This window comes from Ictalurus punctatus, chromosome 21, assembly GCF_001660625.3.
Source record: "Ictalurus punctatus breed USDA103 chromosome 21, Coco_2.0, whole genome shotgun sequence".
Classification (NCBI taxonomy): Eukaryota; Metazoa; Chordata; class Actinopteri; order Siluriformes; family Ictaluridae; genus Ictalurus; species Ictalurus punctatus.
Genome location: NC_030436.2, coordinates 13,340,287 through 13,365,350, shown reverse-complemented (window position 1 = coordinate 13,365,350; position 25,064 = coordinate 13,340,287). Strand labels below are relative to the sequence as shown.

The following is a 25,064-nucleotide window of genomic DNA, read 5'->3' as shown; positions in this document are numbered from 1 at the left end:
TTACTAGCTAGTTAATGTTAAAGCTGGTCATGCTAACCTTCAACCATCAACCATCATCAACAAAATCACTTCAGATACATTACCCTTTCCACTACGTGCCAGAAGTTCTGAAAAACACTATAATTAAATGTACAATTTTCCTTTGTCTTACATGCACGCTTTTTTTATTTCATGTTTTAATTTAAAATAAATAAATAATTAAAACCCTCAAGAAAGTGTTCCAAACTACACACTCCTGTCTTTGAGCTACAGCTGGCCACTTCTATGGTATAGATCACTCACATTTCCATGTTATGAAAGACGTCCACAAAGACAGCAGTATGGCAGTGCAGTGACCTTCATGTCTCTATACTTGTTTTTGTTCAATACAGAGGCTGCCTAATGGCTCCATAGATGTCCATGATGATTCCACTCGTGCAATGGAGCTGCAGGAACTGCTAGACAAAGCTAATAAAGATCTGTCGGCGAGTCGTGAGCGTTCTAACACATTGAATACCCGTGTGGCTGAGCTAGAGAGCGAACTTGCCAATGTGCGCAAGGAGCTGCTGAAGAGCGAGGAGTTCAGTGCCAAACACCAGCGAGACATCCGAGAGGTTGGTGTGAGCCACACACCACACTTTTCTGCTAGACAATTTGAAGCTGTGGTGGTATCCTTTTGTATCTTTAATGTGCATATCTTATCTGAGAAGATGCATGAAGTGTACCTTAAAAGCTTTTTTTCTTAAAGCGCATTAAAGCTACAACAATGCACATAAATCATTTTAAAATTTTCACTATTTTCATGTTTCTAAACGCACAGAGACACAATGTAAATGAAGAGTGTAGAATCTGGAAACATAAGATATCCTGAGACTACAGGGACCATGTCATTTCACCTTGGCTAGCTTTAATATCTTATCAGGTGTGTAATGTGGCCTAATGCAAAGCAGACTTATTGTCAAAGTTGATTATTTTCCAATAACAATACATCCTGAAGTGTTTTATTCCTCACATATATATATATATATATATATATATATATATATATATATATATATATATATATATATATATATATATATATATATATATATATATATATATATATCCAATGAGGCTATTCACATGAAATTTTCACCAGACTTTGGTATTAACTCAAGAAATCCACAGATATAAAGAAATCCAAACAATAAATTCCATAAATGTAGTTATGTGTAATAAAGCGGAATGACACAGGAAAAAAGTATTGAACACACTAACTGAAATTTATTTAATACTTAGTGGAGAAGTCTTTGTTTGTAATGACAGCTTGAAGATGCTTCATGTATGAAAAAAATTGCTGTATGTTTTGGATCTTTGTCCTGCTGGAAGGTCCACTCACATCTTCATCATGAGTTGTTCATGAACCATGAATGCCAACATGTACTGTGACATACTGAAGCAGAGCATGATCCGTATGCAGTATTCCAGCATGATAACAACCCCAAACACACCTCCAAGACGACCACTGCCTTGCTAAAGAAGCTGAGGGACGAAGGTGATGGACTGGCCAAGCATGTCTCCAGACCTAAACCCTATTGAGCATCTGTGGGGCATCCTCAAACGGAAGTTGGAGGAGCACAAGCTCTCTAACATCCACCAGCTCCATGATGTGGTCATGGAGGAGTGGAAGAGGACTCCAGTGGCAACCTGTGAATCTCTGGTGAACTCCATGCCCAAGAGGGTAAAGGCAGTGCTGGAAAATAATGGTGGCCACACAAAATATTGACACTTTGGGCCCAATTTGGACATTTTCACTTAGGGGTGTACTCACTTTTGTTGCCAGCGGTTTAGACATTAATGGCTGTGTGTTGAGTTATTTTGAGGGGACAGCAAATTTACACTGTTACACAAGCTGTACATTCACTACTTTACATTGTAGCAAAGTGTCATTTCTTCAGTGTTGTCACATGCAAAGATATAATCAAATGTTTACAAAAATGTGAGGGGTGTACTCACTTTTCTGAGATACTGTATATTTAAATTTCTTCATGAACAGCATGTCATGCTTTTTTTCCATTTATGCCTACATTTAATGTTGTGGAATATATGAAAGACAAGGTATATATATATAAACAGATATACACTGTTATAGCAGTGTCTCTTTTTTCTCTAAAAAATAATAAATAAATAATAAAATGATAAAAACACAATCTCTTCTTTCCTGAAGACTTTCCCAAATCGAAAAACGTAAAGTTACAGCTTTATGTCTTCCTGTTACAAAGCGCTGACACTGAAGTCTCCTTCCATAAATGTTAAATAAATGTCTCCTCATGGGAATTTTCACCATATCATGTCATATACATTTTTTTATTACATAACAGCACATAGATGATGTGGAACATTTGCCAAGAGTCTTTGCAAGTTGTCACTATAGAAACAATAACGTATTAGAACGAGCATGTTAATATAAACCTTGCAATCAGCACTATTGTCAGAGCTGTTGTTACAGTAAATTAATAAACACCTGACCAATCATACTCGAGAATTCAACAGCGCTGTGGTATAAGCAATGTTTTCAATGCAGTTGCAATGAAATGCAGCCAGCTGTCCCTATAAAGTATACCGTATTGAACATTGAAAAGTATTTTAACATTCAATGTCCTCTATGCATTTATAAAGTCTTGTATTTTTGGAGTGTGTTTCGCTCTTACTATATGCCTGTTCAACAGGCGATGGCACAGAAGGAGGATATGGAGGAGCGAATCACCACACTGGAGAAGCGCTACCTGGCCGCACAACGTGAAACAACATCCATCCATGACCTGAATGACAAACTGGAGAACGAGCTGGCCACCAAGGACTCGCTGCATCGACAGGTCAAGTCCACCACATTGTCATATAGCAATAATTAAATTTCTTTTCCAGTAAAATCTCAGCAATGCTTTACAGAAGTAAAAATCACTAACTACAAGTGACAATATTCGGTTTTATCCTACCAAGTTAAAAATGATGTGAGAACGGGTATATGTAAAGAGGTTTTCACATATAGAAATATCTCTAATGCATATTATGGGAAAAGGTTACTAAGATATTAAATGTTAATACTGGCACATGAATACTTACAATGGAAATGTGTAGGTTTTTTTTTCTCTTCAAATATACCTGTGTACATTATTCCATAGCCATGTCTCAGGCTGATTGTCACAGTTTCTCCCTTCGCAACACATCTCTCATGGCAACAGACACCATATTTCTTTTGGTTTTCTGCTGTATCTCTAGCACTGTCATTGGTTTATTGCCTGATTGTGTTAACCTATTTTGTTTCAATTTTGTATCTGATTAGTTTCCACCCTATCGATTTCCCATAGTGAAGTCTTCTGTAATGTGTGGTGTGTAGAGACAGGGTGCAAGTATGTAAACTCTGGATGTGCTTTATTGGGATGAATCCAGGATTCATAATCTAAGTCTAAATCTGTGTGTTTTTCAGAGCGAGGAGAAGGTGCGTCATTTGCAGGAGCTATTGGAGCTGGCTGAACAGAGGCTACAGCAGACCATGAGGAAGGCCGAAACATTGCCAGAGGTGGAGGCTGAACTGGCTCAGAGAGTGGCTGCCCTCACCAAGGCAAGTCACACATCCCTCCCAACTGTTTAATCTTTGAGGCATTGATAAAAACAGGAAAGTAGCATTTTCTCTGTGTGGAGTATACACAGGAGCTGCTCCACTTGTCTGACTTTTTTTTCTTTTAAAAGTAAACACAACTCATTTGACTTCACTTTTTTGCTGTTGCTTTTGATTTTATAATTTAAAACAGCTTACTATGACTGCTTTTGTGCTTTTGACCATACAGCAGTTTCATCAGGTGATTTCACTGAGATGTTCCAGGTGCAGTGTTCTGTGTAATATGCAACATGCACCATGTTATTATTGTGCCTAGTGGTGGTTCCCTAATTTTGCCCAAATTTCACATCAACATTGTTGAAGGTGACGTCATAATTCTGTTTGCTATGGTTCTGTTCTAAGCATATTGATATTACTCAATATGCCAGAGAACTTTGATCTTTTTCTAGTAATTTACCAGCACATCTGAGGGAAATGTTGATCTTGCTATTAGTTTTGTCTCATTTCTATTGCTATTATGGCTTGTTTGTATAAAAACATCTGAGTGCTAGCTAGATAAGGACAGAGTGCTAGTCAGCCTCAGTCAATAGCCATATTTCTGCCGAGCACTCTCAAGATTTTAAGCACTAGAACAGCGAGTGCATTGTTTGTTCTTCTCATGTCAAAAGCATAAATTCATTCTTTAAATTTGAGCTTTCCACATTAACATACAATCATAAACCATAATAAACATTAGGCAGCTTATGCAATAGGAAAATTCAACATTACTAGCATTACTACTGCTCTTTTTACTAGAGACATTCAATTTTGCAGGCAGAGGAACGACATGGAAACATTGAAGAGCGTCTTCGACAATTAGAGTCACAGTTGGAGGAGAAGAACCAGGAGCTGAGCCGAGTGAGTGACGTGCACATGTGGGTTTGTCCTTGAAGAGTGTGTAATTGTGTGTATATATGTATGAGAGAATTGGATGTTTAAGTACATACAAATACAAAGGTTTCAGAAGTCTGAGATTACCAAGAAGTAATAATGTTGCCAGTCTATGGTACACTGTTCACACGTTCAAGAAGTTTATCACCATAGCAACCATAAGAAATCAGTGAAATTTAGGAAGCACTGGAGATCTGGTTTTTCCTACCAAACTTATTCTTCTTACAATTTCTTTACCTGAATATTTAGCTCAATTTCCACAAGCTGGCTTCTCAGATGTCCAACTGCCAGACTGCTTATGAGATGTTAAAGGGTTCTTATACCAGGCCAAAAAGGGACTCTCAAAGAATTTCTGATTACTGGTTTTAATATCTGAGGAACTTCTTTTGTCCATTTACATTTACACAAAAGCTGGAAGCACACTTAAAAAAAAAATTCCACCTATGTTCTTGAATGAAAAGGCCTGCCATCTACTGGTTGCATAATATAATCTTATCTTCTCATGACTACTTGTTGTATCCCCTCTCTTTTTCTATTAGGCTCGTCAAAGGGAGAAAATGAATGAGGAACACAACAGGCGTCTCTCAGATACAGTGGACCGCCTGCTCACTGAATCTAATGAACGCCTGCAGCTCCACTTGAAAGAACGAATGGCTGCTCTGGAGGATAAGGTTGAAACACACCCACACACGTTTATACTGTATATAGAAGCACACAGCAGTATATGTTTATTCATATATGCACACAGCACTGTGCAACCAAATATGAGTGAATAAGAATAAGTTAAAACCATATAAATAGAGGTAGTTAAAATGAAATGAGTCATATAATAAAAATAATGACAAATCAAACGAGTCAGCACAGATCCATATAGATTTCAAAGTATCAGGTAATGCAAAATTTATTGCTCAGTGAACATTCATTTATTGCTCATTACACTGTAAAAAGAAATTGACTATAAATTTGGCAAAAGGGTGTAATTTACAGTTAACAACTGTAAAAATATTTACAGTAAAGTACTGTGATATCTTGCATAATATAACATAACACATGATCCAGTATATTTGCTCATCTGGCTTAAAAAAATCAAAAAATTAAAAAATCCTACAATTCATGCAGGAGAAAACTAAGCTGAAGGTTAAGCGTGTTGCACAAGGGCCCAATCATGGCTCTTTGGCAGTGCTCAGAATTAAATACATGACCTTCTGATCTGTAACTCAAAGCCTTAAAGCCTGAGCCACCACAACTATCTCAACCAGCTTGCAGTGAATCAATGCAATCTTTTAGTGTGGGTTAATTCAGTGGTAGAAGTGATTGAATCTATGCAAATTATTTGAGCTAGTTGAGGTGGCTCAGTTAGGACCTTGATTTGCAGATCAGAAGGTCATGTGTTCAAAACTACTTGCCATGGTTGGGTCCTTGATCAAGACCCTTAATCTTCAGCTCAATTGTATCCTGCATCAAGTTGTACTGGATCATGTATTACACTATATACAGATGGGAATTACAGTATACAGCAAATATGTTTATAGTTGTTTATAGTCATTTTTGCAGTACTTTAGTAAATTACTGTAAAATTTACAGTACATTTTTTTACAGTGTAGCCCATTAAAATATTGAAGTATTTACACATAAACACAAGCACATTTTAACCATGTGAACGTCGGTTCCACATAGTCGTAACTTTCACTTACATCTCACAACATTCTGACATGCTTGTTTTTGCCTCCACCACCCCTCAGTCCATTAAAAATCTTTTACAGTCCATAAAAGCTTGTCACCAGGGGTGGAAAAAGTACTGAGGAAAAAGTACATTAAACTGAAAGTATAGATAATGTGTCACATAAAAAGTGGAATGATCCAGCCAAAATGTACAAAATGTACTCAAGTAAAAGCTAAATAAAATATACTTTTAAATGTGCACAAGTGTTAAAAAGTGTCACAGGTCGTGGGTTGAGCCAGAAGCAGATGCAGATGCAGATGCAGATGCAGATGCAGATAAAGACATTTATTTAAAGAAACGTACTAAGAAACAAATACACTATGACAACCTTGAAACACTCTGTGGCAAGAAACAAACATCGAGACATGAACAACGGGAGTCTAAGACAACGAAAGACAGTGAATCAGTGCAGACAATGGCTATATATACACGAGTGCTCATTAACCAAAACGTGAATCAGGTGCAGGTGGTCATGTGACATGTAGTGCAGTGCAGTGGCTGATGGGAAGTGGAGTCCAGAGCTTCCTGATACGTGACAGAACCCTCCCCCAAGGGCGCTACTCCCGGAGTGCCCAAAATTATACGTCCTCCATCTGGTGGTCCTGGCCCCCTGGAGAAAATGTCCCCCGCAAAACCAGGAGGCCGGGCGGCTTCTACAATGGCACAGGGAGGCTGAGATATTTCCTCGGCAGAGCATGAAAGCGGCGCGACGTCCCCAGCTGAACTGGAAGGCCGAGAGAAGTCCCCCGTGCGGCCAGGGAGAGGAGCGTGGGTCTCCTCGAAGCAGAAGGGGGGAACGCTAGTTGCCATGGAGCAAGCGGGCTGAGCGACGACCTCAGCTGAACGGGGAGCCTGAGCGACGACCTCAGCTGAACGGGGAGCCTGAGCGACGTCCACAGCTGAACGGGGAGGCTGAGCGACGTCCACAGCTGAACGGGGAGGCTGAGCGACGTCCACAGCTGCACGGGGAGGCTGAGCGACGTCCACAGCTGAACGGGGAGGCTGAGCGACGTCCACAGCTGAACTGGAAGGCCGAGAGAAGTCCCCTGTGCGGCCAGGGAGAGGAGCGTGGGTCTCCTCGAAGCAGAAGGGGGGAACGCTAGTTGCCATGGAGCAGGCGGGCTGAGCGACAACCTCAGCTGGACGGGGAGGCTGAGCGACGACCTCAGCTGAACGGGGAGGCTGAGCGACGACCTCAGCTGAACGGGGAGGCTGAGCGACGACCTCAGCTGAACGGGGAGGCTGAGCGACGACCTCAGCTGAACGGGGAGGCTGAGCGACGACCTCAGCTGAACGGGGAGGCTGAGCGACGACCTCAGCTGAACGGGGAGGCTGAGCGACGACCTCAGCTGAACGGGGACGCTGAGCGACGACCTCAGCTGAACGGGGACGCTGAGCGACGACCTCAGCTGAACGGGGACGCTGAGCGACGACCTCAGCTGAACGGGGAGGCTGAGGCTCTGAGGTCACTATGTGAACCTTGGGCATGGGCAGAGCTTGGCTGGCCGTGTCGGCGGACTGGGGCATGGGCGGAGCTTGGCTGTGCGTGTCGGCGGATTGTGGCATGAGCGGAGCTTGGCGGTGCGTGTCGGCGGACTGTGGCGTGAGCGGAGCTTGGCTGTGCGTGTCGGCGGACTGTGGCGTGAGCGGAGCTTGGCTGTGCGTGTCGGCGGACTGTGGCGTGAGCGGAGCTTGGCGGTGCGTGTCGGCGGACTGTGGCGTGAGTGGAGCTTGGCGGTGCGTGTCGGCGGACTGGGGCGTGAGCGGAGCTTGGCTGGGCGTGAGCGGAGCTTGGCTGGGCGTGAGCGGCATTTGGTCATTTGGGTCAGTAGGCCTGAACGTGAACTCAGGGACGCGAGACTTGATTTGGACCTCAGGGACGCGAGGCTTGGCTGGGACCTTAGGGACTTGAGACTTAACTGGGACTCGGACATCAAAGCCTGGTGCTAGTGCCTCCCCGCTGACCCTTTGCTGGAGCTCGGCAGGTGAGCCCACTTCGTGGGGCTCAGGTTCGAGCTCTGAGGTCACCCTGTCGGTCCCGGGCTGGGTCTCTGTACTGAACATAAACTCCCCCTTGTACCTGGACTCCTCCTCCTGTTGGCGTGGCATGGCGTAGTCCTGCATGAACATAGGCGGTAAGTTGAAGCCCAGGTAATTCCTGGCGTCCTGCTGCTTTCGTAGCGCAGCTTGGTAATCGTCCGACTGTTGGCGCAATGTGGCAAAGTACTCCACTAACATTGGTTTCATCCTGACGCCCCAGATATCCATCTTGGCGATCTGCTGCTTCTGATTGTTGGTCTTTCGTTCTGTCACAGGTCGTGGGTTGAGCCAGAAGCACATGCAGATGCAGATGCAGATAAAGACATTTATTTAAAGAAACGTACTAAGAAACAAATACACTATGACAACCTTGAAACACACTGTGGCAAGAAACAAACATCGAGACATGAACAACGGGAGTCTAAGACAACAAAAGACAGTGAATCAGTGCAGACAATGCCTATATATACACGAGTGCTCATTAACCAAAACGTGAATCAGGTGCAGGTGGTCATGTGACATGTAGTGCAGTGCAGTGGCTGATGGGAAGTGGAGTCCAGAGCTTCCTGATACGTGACAAAAAGTAAATGCTTTTACTAATGAAATGTCATGAGGAAAAGAACTTTTAATACTAAATGATCTAAATCTCTTAGAATCAGATTTTCATTTTTAAGCAACTAACCCATTTTGAAACCCGCCTGAAAACATCATATGCATGACTAACGCTACATGTAGTAGTTTGCTAATGAATTAATCAGAAGTAAAATAACAAGTAAAATAAACACTGTTTACTATTGGCTGGAATTTTATTTACTGCATAGGAAATTTATATTAGTTACTCAAGTCAATGCTACTCTAATCTGGCATTAGCAAAGAAAGCAGGCTACCTTAGTTAAATATAGCAAGTTAATGTTAGCAAATTAGCAAAACTTACCTCAGAATGCTTTTTTCAAATTAAATGGAGTTCTTGCCTTTTAGGCAGGCAAAAGTGAGACCTCATTTTATATGAGTCTTTGCTTACTCCAGCATATTGAAACATTTTACTGAGGTAGTGGGGTTTTCATCCTCAAGGACGACACTGCAGTGTGGAGGTTTATCCATCTTCAGATGGACACAGATAACTGTAGCACATTAAATGCATTATGTAGCATGAGAAGGTCATCGCAAATGACAAATTGATACGATTCTTAATAGCCAAACTGAAATGATTTGATTCTAAACTGTGCCCATTCGACTGATATATTGTGTGGCTGGATGAGAGAAGACAAAACCTTTGAGATTTGTAACAACTACTTTAAAGGTGTAAATAAAACAGTAAGTAGCAAAAAGCTTTTTGTTCTTCAAAATGTAATTAAGTAAGAGTAGTAATATTCAATTACAATTATACTCAAGTGAAGTAGATATACAGCAAATTCATACTTAAATACTGTATAGTAACGAAGTACAATTACTCAAGTATTTTCCACCCTACTTTAACTTTAACCCCTGTATCATGACTACATCGAGTCTCTATATGGTTTATTAGCTCTTTATTACCGTAAAGAACATGCTGTAACAGATTCCTGACCCACATGGCATTTCCTTCAGAGTGCAGAAACATGAACAAACTAGCTCTAACGCTTCTTGTAAATGTGTTTACGAGAGTTTAGTTTAGTTGCAGGGAGAAGTGGAATTAATTTGAAATAATATAGCTTTATAACTTTCCCTTTTATTACAATACAGCTTTCATACCCACATTTACAACATTTAAGAATGATATCCCACTCAGCATCTGTTGTCACTTTTTCTTTAATTTTAATTTCTAGAATGCACTCATCCAGGATCTGGAGAATTCACAGAAGCAGTTGGAAGAGTTCCACCACAGCAAGGTAACATAAAAACATAAGAGTTTTTTTTTTTTTTTTTTTAATTGGTTAGCTGTGTGTATAAATTATTCTGTTTGCTCTGTAGAGTATTAAATTACTGTTCTTTTAATTCTAAATATAAAACATGGTAATAACAAGAGTTAGACAGTGAGAGCTAAACAGTTTCTAATTAAGCAATATCGCACGAGCAAGAATAAGAATTCAGAACCGCACGATTGTTATATTGCTTTTATACAACAATTCTATAGACAAGAAATTAATATTGAGTAACTGACATTTCGTACACAATATGGAGAAATGTTCTGATTATTTTTACTCTGCTACTGGAAATAGATCCCGAAGAAACCACACTCACGTTATAGCACATCGCCTAGCAGGCTTACTAGCTCACATTGATTTGTAGATTCTGATAAAGTCGCTTCTTGTAAAATTAGCATCCGTTCTTCCTTTATAGTTATATTCATGAAAATTATCCTTTGCCATGTTCACTAACACTACTTTACAAACAGTTTTGAACTAGGAAGTGGAATTTTATGTGCCGAACACAGACCATGGAATGATACACACAGTGAATGGTCCCAGTGCGGTTAAACGAAATATAAGCACTCTTGAAATGCCACTCAACCGATCAAATTACTGGAACTAACTGTTGTATAACAAAAAATAAGGCTCTGTTTAATCAGGATTTTTTCATCTACCATTGCTCAATTCAAAGATGATTTGAAGTTTAAAGACAATACTTGCTTTGTAGGAGAGACTGATAGGAGAAATTGAGAAGCTTCGCACAGAGCTTGACCATCTAAAGAGAAGGAGTGGAGCTTTTGGAGATGGAACACACCCTCGGTAATGTATACTATACTATAACATTTATATATATATTAAGGTTATTTTACAGGGCTTTGGTGCAGTTTAATGCTCTTTATAATTAGTGCATTTTATAGTGGTCATTGGTGTTTATCCAAACTTAAGCAAAGTCTTGGTGATAATTCATCTCACTGGTGCTAATTTCAAACTTGTTTGTTGCTCTGGGTTTGTGAAAATCCCCAACAAATAAGGAACCCAATTAAAGAAGGAGGCTGTTTTCAGTGATTGAACTTTTTTTTTTCGATAGTGGAAGGATGAGTGGATAGATGAGACATGCTGATGTTTGATTTTGATATATTTAAGCGGATTATTATAAACCTAATTTTCAGAGAGTGTCTATTTAGAGTGTATTTTCTCTCTTATCTGTGTGACTCTTACCAGGTCTCATTTGGGCAGTGCCACAGACCTGCGTTTTTCTGTGGTGGAGGGACAGGGGGAGCACTTTGCCACTACTGGAGTCATTCGGCGAGCACAAAAAGGAAGACTGGTAGCACTCAGGGACGAGCCCACAAAGGTACTGAACTCTGTTTATAGATCCATACTGCATTCACTTCAGTGCAGTTCTAGATAGATTATCTAGAAACCCAATTCCAAAAAAGTTAGGATGCTTTGTAAAATATTACTGTATGTATGGTTTGATATTCAAAGTTTTCACAATTTTATGTTGAGGCATGTTATTCTGAAATTTTTCCACAATTTGTAGACGCAGTTTTTTGCAGATTGGTGAACCTCTGCCAAGCTTTACTTCTAAGAGACTATGCCTCTCTTAGATACTCTTTTTATACCCAACCATGTTGACCTTTTGCCAATTAACCTAATTAGTTGTGAAATGTTCCTCCAGCTATTTCTTACATACCACTTACTTTTCCCATCCTTGTGTTGCCCCATCCCAACGTTTTTGAGACATGTTGTGGCCATCAAATTCAAAATTACCTTATTATTTTTTCTTTAAATGGTACATTTCCTCAGTTTAAACATTTGGTATGTTTTCTATGTTCATGTAACTTATGGGTTTATGAGATTTTTAAATCATTGCATTCTGTTTTTATTTACATTTTACACAGCATCCCAACTTTTTTGGAATTGGAGTTGTATATAGATAAGTAATGAAATAGCAATATAAAATAGAATAGACAAAGATTACAACACAAAATGAATAAAATTTTGATATATTACATAACGTGCATGATTTCATGCAGTGTATTTGTAATGCATAATGCATTTGAACACAGAGGCCCTGATACTAATATTCAAATTAACGTGCAATAATTTTCATGTGCATAAATTGGTTGTGCTATGGGTGACTTATAAAGAATAATTGCTTGAAATACACCTTGTGAAAACTCAGAGTAGAAAAGAGTATGTAAATTAAGTCTTTTCATGTTATATTATCACCTTATTATATTATGGGTCAATTTGACCCATTTCCACATTTGAAATGTCTGAAATATTCAATAATCTCTCTTTTTCTCTTTGAAATTTTTTGACTTTTCCTCATTTAGGGTCATGAACTTATAGGCAAATATTTCTACTTGCCTATAAGGGGGGGGGGGGGGGGGGGATGACTACATATTGAAATCTGTTTTGTGTTTGTTGTTACCTGAGGTTATTTGGTTGTTTATATATGTTTGTGAGGCCCACACAGTTGTTATTTAGGCTCTGATGAATAAAAACAGAATTCAAGGATGTTGTACTTACTTTTCCCATGACTGTATGTGTTACCGATGAATTAAAAAAAAATTCATAATTATGCTTAGAATTTTCAGTACTGTTGCTCTGAGAATTAATCCACTACCTACACCGAACTGCATTTTCTTTTCTACATAACAAGGGTTAGGGTTAGGGTTAGGGTTGTTGCTCAGAGGAAATATCATGAAATGGCTGTAGCTTAATGTTTTCAGCTCTACATGAATAATGCTATTACAGATCAGAACATTGCTATTGAAAAATAATATGCAGCACTTACACTGAATTGCTTTTTCATTTTCAAGATATATGGCTATCACTTCAAGGCGACAACTTGAAATTAAAGGAGAATTATTTTGCTAGCCCTATTGCATAAATACTGTAATGCACCTCTATACTATTGCTATAGAGTCACAGAATATTTATTATGTAAATAATAATATAATATGTTATAATATTTATTATTGTCTTTTCCTCATATTTTACTGCTTCGCTGGATGTTGCACTTACTGTAAGTTCTATTTTTAAATAGCGTCAATAGGAAACTCTTTGGAAAATAATTTATAATTAACCCCTTGTGTTCCCTTTAGTGAAATGGATCTTTAAAAAAAATTAAGTAAAGTAGATACTAAACATGAATGAATCCCATGCTTTTTTATTCTCCTGGTGAAGAGTGTGAGTGCAAATAAAGGAATCTGCTCATATGAACAGGATTAATATCTTCATTTCAGATTCTACCGGTGGTTGAGCAGGACTGGGAGCGATTACAGCCTTCTAGCCTTCGAGGCAGCCGCTCACACCTGATGGGCAGCGACACAGAGCTCTCAGAGCTGGATGATGATGACCGTGAGACCGTGTTCAGCTCAGGGGACATGCTGTCTCCCAGTGGTCACTCAGATGCTCAGACACTTGCCCTCATGTTGCAGGAGCAGTTGGATGCCATCAATGAGGAGATCAGGTAAGATTAAAAGCAGCAAGAAAGCTGTGTTCAACTCAGAAAGCAACACGTCACTCATGTAACACAGAGATTGTGAGGTTCTGATTAAAAAAAAAAAGTAGTAGCTTTATGTTTAAAGGAACTGAATTGTACATATTACTTACTTTATGTCACTATCTACAAACACTTAAATAAAAGCACCTATACCCCTGCAAATTCATGCCATTGTCCAATCAGCCGATTATTTAGCAGCAGCAAAGCATCATCAAATCATGCAGATACAGGTCAAGAGTGTGAGGTAATGTTCACATCAAAATGGATTGAAAGGTCTGCGCTGAGAGGAAGTCTACAATAACTCAAATAACCAATTTTTACAACCATGGTGGGCCAAAAAGCATTGCAGAACACAGAACACACCGAAACTTGAGGCAGATGAGCTACAACAGCAGAATACCACATTAGGATTCACTCAAGTCAGCCAAGAACAGTCATTCTTAGTGGTCTTCTGCTGTTGTAGCCAATCCACCTCAAGTTTTGGTGTATTGTGTGCTCTGAGATGCGTTTCTGCTCACCAGATTTGTAAAGAGTGGTTATTTGAGTTACAGTAGTCTTCCTGTCAGCTCTGACCACTCTTCTCAGACCACTTCCCAATGGTTGATTAGTTAATTGCATGAATGATGAGTGTATTTGTGTCAGTTCCTTGGAAGCACATTTTTGAATACGTATCACTGAATTTTAAAGTTATATATTTGTAAGGAAAATGTCTGTATAAAACATTTTTTAACCTGTACTTGAGTGATTAGTAACTTAGTTAAGTTGGTTAGTTGAACATCATTCTGTAGCTCAACTGCCAGTAATATCACAAATGAACTGATGTATATTGTTGCTAATGAACTGATTCATGCACAAATAGTTGAATTTAAGAGATTAAAGGAATAACATTATGTGACAAAAAGCAAAAAAAAAAAAAAAAAAAAAAGATTTAGCATTTATGAATGGCAGAACTCTGTATTCAGAAAGCAGTGGCTTTAGACTTTTTGTGATAGGCTGCTTGGGCATGTTGGGCTCTTTTTTTTTTTTTTTTTTTGTTACACAATTTTTCTGTTTATTTGGAGCCATTTATCTCTCCATATGCCAAACAATCTTTTTGGAATTCCTTTCAACAAACTCAGCTATTTGCATTAGGACATCTGTCAAGTCAAATATGGCACAAAACAATAGAATAAATGATTAATTGAGATTGATGATACCAAACAATCTGGAAAATATTAGGCCCCACATGCAGACATTTGGCTTGATTCATCTGACTGTATCTTGTATACCAGATTTATTCTACAAGAACATCTGTTAAAACAGTTCAATCTGGGAGAATTTTCTAACACTCTATTAGTAGAGATTCTGTTAACACTTTGCTTGCTTTAATGGCCCAACACAGAACACACCTTATTGGACCAAAATCTACATCCAGATTTCTCTAAAGCGCTTTCTGTCAATGTCTATAGAAATCAAATTCAATTGAGGTGAATACTACTTTCATATGCACATAGTTTGGTGTGAAATGTCTGTGATGGTTTTGAACTACGTGTGTATATCCGGTATATACTGTACTCTACAAGCGTTTCTTATTGTCATTGCAGGATGATCCAGGTAGAGCGAGAATCAGCCGAGCTCCGGGCAGACGAGATCGAGAGCCGTGTGAACAGTGGTAGCATGGATGGGCTGAATGTGACGCTGCGCCCACGGTCCACTATCCCCACCTCAGTCACTGCTCTCTCCCTCGCTAGCTCTTCACCTCCCGTCAGCGGCCGCTCCACTCCAAAGATGGCATCTCGCTCCACTGCCCATGAGCTTGGTGTCATGACCCTGGTGAGAAATGAGAAATCACAGCACTACCCATGCACATTTAGTATGCAATAAAGGCTTTACTGCACACTATAATAGGCTTATATGTTTGGTTGATTTTTTCTACACAGAATTTTATAGGAATACAATAACTTCAATATATTTAGCATTTATCTTAATTATTAGCAATATAAATCTTCATTTACTACTGTTTACTGCTCCTTATAGTATTTTTAAAAAATGTAGAAACATTTAATTTCAAACCTATCTTTGTATATTATATATATAATGATTGTTTATAATCATTTTAGAAATTGACCCAAGCACACGATTTTATTCCTTAAAAATACATATATATTTGAAACAGAATAAGGGCTAATGATCAACATTAACTGGTCTTGAAAAATAAGCAAAAAGTGTTTTTGCCTTATTCAACCTTCCAAATAATTTTTAATAATCTCATGGTCACAAATAATTTGACCTCATACAAATAAGTGTTATTTGTTTGTATATTTGCCTAGTACATTTTTTTTTTTCATGTTTTAGTAAAACATTTCTGACATTTTTGTTCCTGAATGGCCTAATACTATTTATTAGATCCAAGTGATATAACCACTAACCTTTGCAAATGCTCACCCTACAATAGAACTGATTTATTTTTCATTTATTCTTCAGTCATATTCTCATTTTGGCCAGGAGATTTGACAGGATCTCGGTGTGGCATCAGAATCCAATTTATTTCCCTTTATCTGACTGTGTGTTTAATCAGCTTAACCTGTCTGTTTGCATGTTTGTCTCTTTTCTTTCTAACGCTACCAGCCTAGTGATTTACGAAAACACCGCAGGAAAGTCACTGTAAGTTTTATTCAAAGCAAATGAGACAAAAAAAAGTTGCTGCATTTAGTTATTTTTTAAAGAACTTGATAAACATGTAACAGAGCATGAATTGCATGAAAAGAGTTTAATGTTAATAATAATGTTAGTAGATTACACAGTAGTAAGGATTTTGTGTTTCATGCATATGTGTGTGTGTGTGTGTGTGTGTGTGTGTGTGTGTGTGTGTGTGTCTGTTTCATTGCTCTAGTCTCCAGTGGAAGCTCGTGAGGATAAAGCCACTATAAAGTGTGAGATGTCGCCCCCTTCCTCTCCTCGTAGTCTCAAACTCGATCAGATAAACTTCGCTCAGCTGACCGGAAGCCTTGAGGATGGACGAGGGTATACGCGCACGCACACACACGCACGCCTGCACACACACACACACTCACACACTGCAATGTCATCCAAAATGAATAGAGAGGTTCTGGATAAAAATTACATTTTCATTTTAAGTTGTTCTGCCTTGTATTTAGCATTAAAATATGAGAAAATTAGCACAATGGTATAAATTGGTACAATGAGAAAAGTGTACAAAATTATATAATCAAAATGAATATTTGCAAACATAATAATGCCACATGGTAATTTCATTTAATAAAAAGAAAACATTTTGTTGAAGAAGGCAACACTGACAGAAATATACATGCAAACATCATGATTGTAATGTGTGTTTTCATTTAAGTTATGTCCCATGGGTGACACAAAATGTAGTTTACATAAAAAGCTAATACTAATTGACAGTTGGCAATGACTAAGTAGCCAGTAGTCTGCTAGTGCCTTGTTTTTAACAAATTAATACATATAATCTTTGACAGAACAGAACAAATCTTTGACATCTTTCTTACAGAACAGCACAGAAAATTAGCTATTTATACTAACTGTTCCATTACTGTATATATCTCATGTTTTAAAACATGGACTAAAACATCTTCTGGCTGCATGAACACTTTTCTCTAACTTCTTATTGGTATTATTTTAGATCTGGGGTAATCCTGGGGTAATTCTGAGGTAAATCTCAACTAATTCTGATGGACGTGTATACGTTAATTTAATTTCAGGTCTCATGAATGTAGTATGCCAAATGATCATTCTAGCATAATGATCTGCATTCTGTATACTGTACATATACTGTAAAGTTAATGCTTATATATATATATATATATATACATATATATATATATATATATATATATATATATATATATATATATACTGTATACTGTAATAAGAATGGTTGGATCACGATCAGTGTTTGTGAGGATGTTTTTTTAAATTTTTTTTCAACATGGACAATAAAAAAGTTTGGGCTCAGGTGTCCCTCTTCAGTATTCTACATATGTGTATTGAATAATGCCATAGAAACACATATGTCTTGTGGTTTACTATTGGCATAAGCATTGAAGTCATTATACTGAACTCAGTGTTCTGCAGAGATGCAACACCGAAGAAAAAGAAAAAAAATAAAAATAAATAAAAAAAAAAAAAAAATATATATATATATATATATATATATATATATATATATATATATATATATATATATTTCACATTTCACACACTCACCCAAATAGTCACAGCTGTGCTTGGCATAAATGTTTCTTTGGTAACACAACCCTTAAAAGACCTGTGACTGAATGTTTTGTTTCTAGTCCAAGGTCATTAAAATTTCTGTAAATAAGACTGCTATAAAACACAATGTAATTACCTCCTTAGTGTTGCTAGACCAACGGTTTAAAGGAGAATCCTGAGCTTTTGCATGCAAATCACACTCATTCATAAAACTGCCCTCTGGCTAATTATGTGTGACTTTCACAGATGTACCACACCATTTACTGAGTATTCAAACTGCAGCCACCCTTAAAATTCCCCTCATACCTGCTGCCCACATGCTTCTCATTTAATGGCATGCAATTATTATTAATGGTCTGATGCAATATCTGGATAAAGACATCTCCTTTTTTGTCCCTGCCTTTCTTGCTCCTCATGTCTGTATCTCTCTCTCTCTCTCTCTCTCTCTCTCTCTCTCTCTCTCTCTCTCTCTGTCTCTCTCTCTCTCTCTCTCTTGCACACACCTCTCTCTCTTCCAGTGCTAATGAAGTTATCCCCTAATCTCCTCTGAAAGCAGAGTGTCTCTGTGGGAGGCAGCGCTCTATAAATATTCATGGAGGGGAAGTGAATCCAAACATTTCATTTCAATAGACATCAACTCTGATTGAAGCAATAACTTAGTGTATGAATAACAAATAGTCTGGCAACAGGGGAGCTAAAATGTGTTAAATTGATAAGACAGGAAAAATAATAAATATGATATACAATACTAAATATTACATAAAATCTCAGATGAGTATAGGTCGATAATTTACATCATTAGTATGCTGGTTGTACAGTATTTCTCTCTTTATATCTCTCAGATCATATGAATTCAGTTAATTTCACGGAATGTTTTACTATGACACTATTCTTTTTAAATAAATATAATGTCATAGTATAGTGCATATTTTATATCCAACAGAAGTAATTATAGCAGTAGGAACAAAAATAGCTATAATCAAAGACTGCTTAAGATTTCAACTTTACAAAAATGTACAATAATTGTTGAACCAAATCATATAATGAGGAAGACAGGTGCCTGGATACGATAGATACTATGGTTGCTTCTCAATTCTCCAGTGTTACTGCTTACAATCTCAGAAATCGATTAAAGCCCTTAATTTTTAGAGACATAGCAATTTTTTTAAATGCACTCAGAGGAAGTGAGGCCTCCAGAACAAGGATGCACCAGTGCTTCTTATGCTGAAGTCTTTTTTTATGTGTTGGCAACCTACATATAAATTCTTTACCTCTCCCGTCCAACAATTATTCAGTTAACTAATCAGAATTATTCTGTAACGACAGTGAAGCTAATAGGAAAACAATACTACAAGACTGAGAAAAGGATTGGGCTCATTGTTGGCTCCCGGGTGCAATAATGATAATTTAGTGTGTAATCACAGCATGTTGTGTTTATTCATATCTGTTATGGCCAGTAACAGGCAATACATCTGGACAACAAGTCATTAATAAGTGTTATACCACAGAGTTGTTGAATTCCTGAATCTGATTACATAAAATTATTTTTAATTACCTATAACAGCATTGCTTTGACAGTAGTGCCAAAGCAGGTCACAGAATATTATTATAATATAATTATAATATTATTGTGCTTCTTCTAATACATTAGAGTTTCTTTAGTAACGATTTAATTCACAGTGACTTGTATGTAAGACACGCTACCTAATCTAAGGTTGGTTACCCTTTATTTTAAGGAACTCATATTAGGGGGTTAATTAAGGTCTTGCTCTTTGTTCAACAAAGCCCAAATTAGACACTTGAGGGTTATGTGAAAATGACTAATAAACACATTTTTAGTTGTGATATGTAATTAAATGACCTTGTTTTGTAAATCACTGAACATGAATTAATTAAATAAATTCACATCTTGTTAGTATATAATTGGCACCATTTTATACCTGCACTAAAACTGAATGCATAACTCATAATCTAGTATTTATATCCGTTTCAACTAATTCATTTAATAAAAATTCACATGCTGTTTATTAAATTATCTGTAGTGTTATGTTTCATCAAAGAGAAGACAATTGCCCCTGTTTTATGGATGCTACATATACTGGCTTGAATACTATTAATTTTCAAACCTTTTTTGCTAAAAGACACAAATCTGAAGACCTTGAATTTAGAATATGGGGCAAAAATGTACTTGTTTAAACTTGTTTAGTGCTTTTTAGCTTCTAATTTGTGATAACTAAATTTCTGATTTATAATATAAAATAGCTTTTATAAAAATCTATAGTCATACCATGTTGCCAATTATACACTAATAAGAGATTAATTTAGATGATTAATTTATACTCAATAATTTACATAACAATGTCTTAACAAAGCATTCTTTAAACATTAGCACCTTTAATAATGCGTTTATTAGTCATATTCACATATCTTATCCTTATATATGAACTAATAAAAGTGCTTATGAATAAAGTCTAATTTATAGTGAAAAAAAACAAGTGTCTAATTGTGTAACCCTTCATCATTTCGAAAATAATCAAGCACCCCTTTATTAATTATTTTCCTATAACACCATTCCCTATTGTGTTTTGTTCCTTAATAGAAGAATCGTTCATTCATATATTCAAAAAATATTTGGCAATGCTTCTTCTGTCCTTGAATTTTTTGTCATCAGAGGGAGTAGTCAAGACATGAGGAAGGGATGCAAAGATATATTTGTCCCTCTCTTACTTTATCCTTCTCTCTCTTTATTTATCACTCTCTTTCTCTTCAGTGGCAACAAAAAGAAGGGAATCAAGTCCTCCATTGGCCGCTTGTTTGGCAAGAAGGATAAGCCCCAAACAATGAGCAAAGACGGCCAGATGACCCCACTTGTAATTCCAGGTCTGCACTTTTAAATGTTTTCTCTGCAACAGTTTGGCTGATAAATCTTTGGGAATGTATTAGACTGTTTAACTGAGTTGGATTTTGAGCTCTGTGTGTTGCGACTGAATTGCAGATTTTGAGATGAGCATTGGAGATACTATGACCCTGGGCAAGCAGGCTGAGAGAGACCGCAGGATGAAGAAGAAGTATGTATTCTCTCCTATCGCATGTTTGTCACCATTAAACCCATCTTCTTTTCTTATCCCTGCACATTATGATTCAATGTGTATAAACAACATATTATATCTTTCACAAGATTCAATAACCTGATTTTGCCTCAACATTAGTTAGTTATGCATTCATTAACAATGAGTGTTTAAACTGAAATAAATGCAGAGCAAGGAGCCATTACAAAACACACCAACATATCCCCTAACATAATGTCACAGTGATGCGGAGAAAGCCACAAATAAACACAAGTGCTATGCCAAACCTTAGTGCTCAGTAATACTACAAACACTGTTTTTTTGTTTTGTTTTGTTTTTTTCTTCAACCTTTATCTAAGCCTTTAACCAAGAAACTCTTGAGATTAAATCTCTTTTCCGAGGGAGACCTGGCCAACAAGGCACACCATTATAGAGTAACAAACTTAACAGTCAAAATCACAAAAACAAACATAAAAATACAGACAAAAAAATGTATAATACAAAATCCAGCTATGAATAGCAATTAAACTCTTTGATTTCACTTTTTTTTATTTTTATTTTTTATTTTTATCAGAACATTAAACTCACTCATTGTAGCAAAGTGATTAAGCTCTAATGTGTTCTGAAGATTATTCCATGACCAGGGCGCAAAATACATAAAAGCCTTTTTGCCTAGTTCTAAACAAATCCTGGGTACCCTATAGAGCAACCATCTAAAAGAGTAAGAACCGGAACTACTGTTCATAGACAATAGAAGATTACAGAAATAAGAAGGGCGTTTCCCCCATATAGTTTTGTAAATAAAAATTAAACATTCAGCTTCTTCATTAAAAAGCTGAATAAGTTAATAAGCTTTCAATCACACAATGAATACAGAAATTAATCAAAACTTTCTGGCCAATCAGATTCTAAATTTGGACAATGCACAATAATACTGTTTTAATTCAGAGGAGGTACAATTCAGGTTTGCCAGAATGCAGGATTGTATGTTTCTATTCCAGTCACTGTTCACTTTTCACAGACATCTTCCTAATTAGTGATAAAAAAAAATACACTTTAATTAACTTATATCTTAATTGTAAACCATGATAGCCCCATTAACTTATTTGAACTTATTTATTATCTTTAACTCCAATTGCCATGACAGGTTTTGTACATTAAACTGGTTTATAAGTTTTCAAAAATTAAACTTAATTAATCCATTGTCTTGACTTGTAAAATTAGTAAAACTCATGTTACTTTTTGAGTTGGAAAAAATGGTTATCTTCAAGTTGAGTTTAGTCACATTTTAAGGCAACAGATGAACTTTCGTTTCTATATTTTACCAACCTGAAATGTCTTACAGTATACCAACAAAAGGTTATTTGCTTACAGCCCATTGGGATTTAGGATTATCAGTTTGTGAGACATGATCTGTTAACCCAAGTAGGAATCCACAGTATTAATCACTAATGAACTTTCAGAAAAGGCAAAACTATAAAACATCAGAGGGATTTCTTTCTGAAGAAATAAAGCAGGTTGAAAAGACGACCAGATGACCTGGATGTTTTAGACACGTCGTAGTGCAGTTGTTTATAAAGTGTGGTTTATTATTGCTCCTGATTTCAATCAATAAGGCCAAAATTATTGTGACTTATTATAATGGTAGCATTGTGTAACAGCTTTTAATAACTTTTTTATTAATGATAAGGTAAAAACAGTTGTTAGTAAGGATATCAGATATCTGGAATCTACACTATTACACTGAGAGAAACTGAGAGTAATCCAATATTTGGTCTTTCATCTGTTCAATTGAATATGTTCCATAAATCATAAGTTCTTTTCTTCCTCTGACTGTCAGGCACGAGCTTTTGGAAGATGCACGGAGGAAAGGCCTTCCGTTTGCTCAGTGGGATGGCCCGACGGTGGTCTCTTGGCTTGAGGTAGAGCTTCTTACGCACACACATACACACCATGCAACCATTATGGTGATGATTATAATTACAGTAATCACTCCGAGGAAGATGACAGAAATGATGAAAACACTTCACTGTTCTGTGATAACGATAATGACGATGATGGTGCCATTGACAAAAATGTTTCTTTCTCCCGTCCCACAGCTGTGGGTTGGCATGCCAGCGTGGTACGTAGCGGCTTGCCGTGCTAATGTGAAGAGCGGTGCCATCATGTCTGCGCTGTCCGACACAGAAATCCAGAGGGAGATCGGCATCAGCAACCCACTGCACAGGCTCAAGCTCAGGCTGGCCATCCAGGAGATGGTGTCACTCACCAGTCCCTCAGCCCCACTCACCTCACGCACCGTAAGAGCTACACCCTTAACTCCACCACAAGACCCACTCTGTATTACACATCACAATTGAGATAAACATCTACTAACTATTTTTATCAGATAGAAAATATATTGGCAATATTCTCACATGCTGACATGCAAACCAGTAATAAATTGTTTACTTTTACCTCATTTGGCTGACACTTTTATCCTGAGCATATTGAGGTTAAGTGTCTTGCTCAAGGACCCAACAGTGGCAGCTTGACAGTGCTTGTTTTTGATTTGAATTCATGACCTTCTGATGCCCCAACCACTGCACTAAAAACATATGCTATGTTCTATGTTGTTTTAAACATCTGCATATAAAAACCAGGAAATACAAGCTAAATTCTAATCTCTCTTCTCATATTCAACGTTTGATCTCAGTCTACAGCAAAAAAACAACTGAATTGGCCTCGCTGGTAAAATAGTTTCAGAGGGGACTGTATGGGCTATGACCAGGGGTGCAGATCTGCATCTTTTAAACAACATAGAACATTGCATATTTTGTATCAGACCATCCAAATTTTCCAATAGTATCAGAGTGGACTGTATGTCAATTACATATTCATCTTTTTCCTTCATATCTAACAAAGAAATGCCAAACATTAAACAAGACTTTTGTGAAATTGGCAGTTATCCAAGTGTTATAGAAACTGTAGTGGACCACAAGAAAAATTCAGTGTCAAAAGTGCAGTGTCATTGTGAAAAAAAATGTCAGAATGAATAAACTCCACTCTTTTCTTAAAAAAAAAAAAAAGACATTCTTGCTATGACAAATGATTAGTTTGCACTAATAAATCAAAGTTAATAATGAAGTAGTCTGTTGTATTCAAATAGGAACATTTATAAAACCAGGATATAAGAATTTGACTTTTAAAGAATTGTATTTTGGAAAAGTATTTTGGCCTTATAACTGAGCCATAATGATATATCAGTGCTCTGGCAGAATATTGACCCCTAGAATAGAAATTGTCCAACCCCTGCTGCTCCACCCACGTGTGTTTATTTCTGGTCATGAAAATAGCAAATGGACAAAACTGGCTTACACCAAGCAAAATCAGCAATATGTTATATTCCTGGACCACACTCAAATATTTGAACAACCCTAACTGATCCTAATCCTACATGTGAGATACCCCAGATATGATTGACTATAAGATTTTTTTTGTTTGTTTTGGTTTGTCCATCAAACCCTCAGCAAACCCACCAACCTATAAGATTTTCCCAAAATAAAACACCACATACTTTAAGTTTATGCTCCCAAAACCAATCTCCAACCAATTGTCTTGATTTTCAGAATGTGAAATCTTGCAGCATTTCTCATGAACAAATATGATTTCAGAATAAACATGCAGGAGTACAGTACACTTAGGCTACAACTAGTTATCTGTGTTTCACACATGGCATCATGTTAAGTTGTATTGAACATTTTTTTTTAATTGAACACTTATTTGTTAGACTGCAAGTAGATCAGATGTATTTAGATTTTACACATTACAGAATAATCTGGGAATCCAATCTTTTAAGACCAGGATAAAATCATCACACATTTTGCAATCATCAGTCTGCCCAGTTATCCTCTAGTGTGGTCTAGGCATTGTGATATGCTTACACCTGCACAAAAATAGTGCTTAGTCTATAATTAAACTGCTCATTTATGGTGCTGTTCCTGATATGCTATCAATTTCACACAAACTCTCCAAACACACATTTTCTCTCCATTATTTTTGTCAGTGTTTCACAATGCCAATGCAAAGTCAATTGTATTTTATA

General features: G+C 37.3%; 1 protein-coding gene across 7 annotated transcripts in view; it reads left to right on the top strand.

Annotated features, from left to right (window-relative positions):
• The window catches only part of ppfia4 (PTPRF interacting protein alpha 4), a 139,669-nt gene that overhangs the window by 102,810 nt on the left and 11,795 nt on the right, over positions 1 to 25,064 (top strand). For 3 of the 7 annotated variants that reach the window (XM_053674164.1, XM_053674161.1, XM_053674160.1), the window contains exons 6-21: positions 372 to 593; positions 2,691 to 2,837; positions 3,449 to 3,587; positions 4,398 to 4,477; positions 5,050 to 5,181; positions 10,079 to 10,141; positions 10,890 to 10,981; positions 11,384 to 11,516; positions 13,420 to 13,646; positions 15,263 to 15,491; positions 16,287 to 16,322; positions 16,552 to 16,682; positions 20,683 to 20,792; positions 20,908 to 20,980; positions 22,821 to 22,902; positions 23,080 to 23,280. In XM_053674164.1, the coding sequence (XP_053530139.1) occupies positions 372 to 593; positions 2,691 to 2,837; positions 3,449 to 3,587; positions 4,398 to 4,477; positions 5,050 to 5,181; positions 10,079 to 10,141; positions 10,890 to 10,981; positions 11,384 to 11,516; positions 13,420 to 13,646; positions 15,263 to 15,491; positions 16,287 to 16,322; positions 16,552 to 16,682; positions 20,683 to 20,792; positions 20,908 to 20,980; positions 22,821 to 22,902; positions 23,080 to 23,280 (2,097 nt within the window). The remainder of the gene's footprint in view (positions 1 to 371; positions 594 to 2,690; positions 2,838 to 3,448; positions 3,588 to 4,397; positions 4,478 to 5,049; positions 5,182 to 10,078; positions 10,142 to 10,889; positions 10,982 to 11,383; positions 11,517 to 13,419; positions 13,647 to 15,262; positions 15,492 to 16,286; positions 16,323 to 16,551; positions 16,683 to 20,682; positions 20,793 to 20,907; positions 20,981 to 22,820; positions 22,903 to 23,079; positions 23,281 to 25,064) is intronic. The other 4 variants (XM_053674163.1, XM_053674166.1, XM_053674162.1 and 1 more) reach the window with 3 other exon arrangements.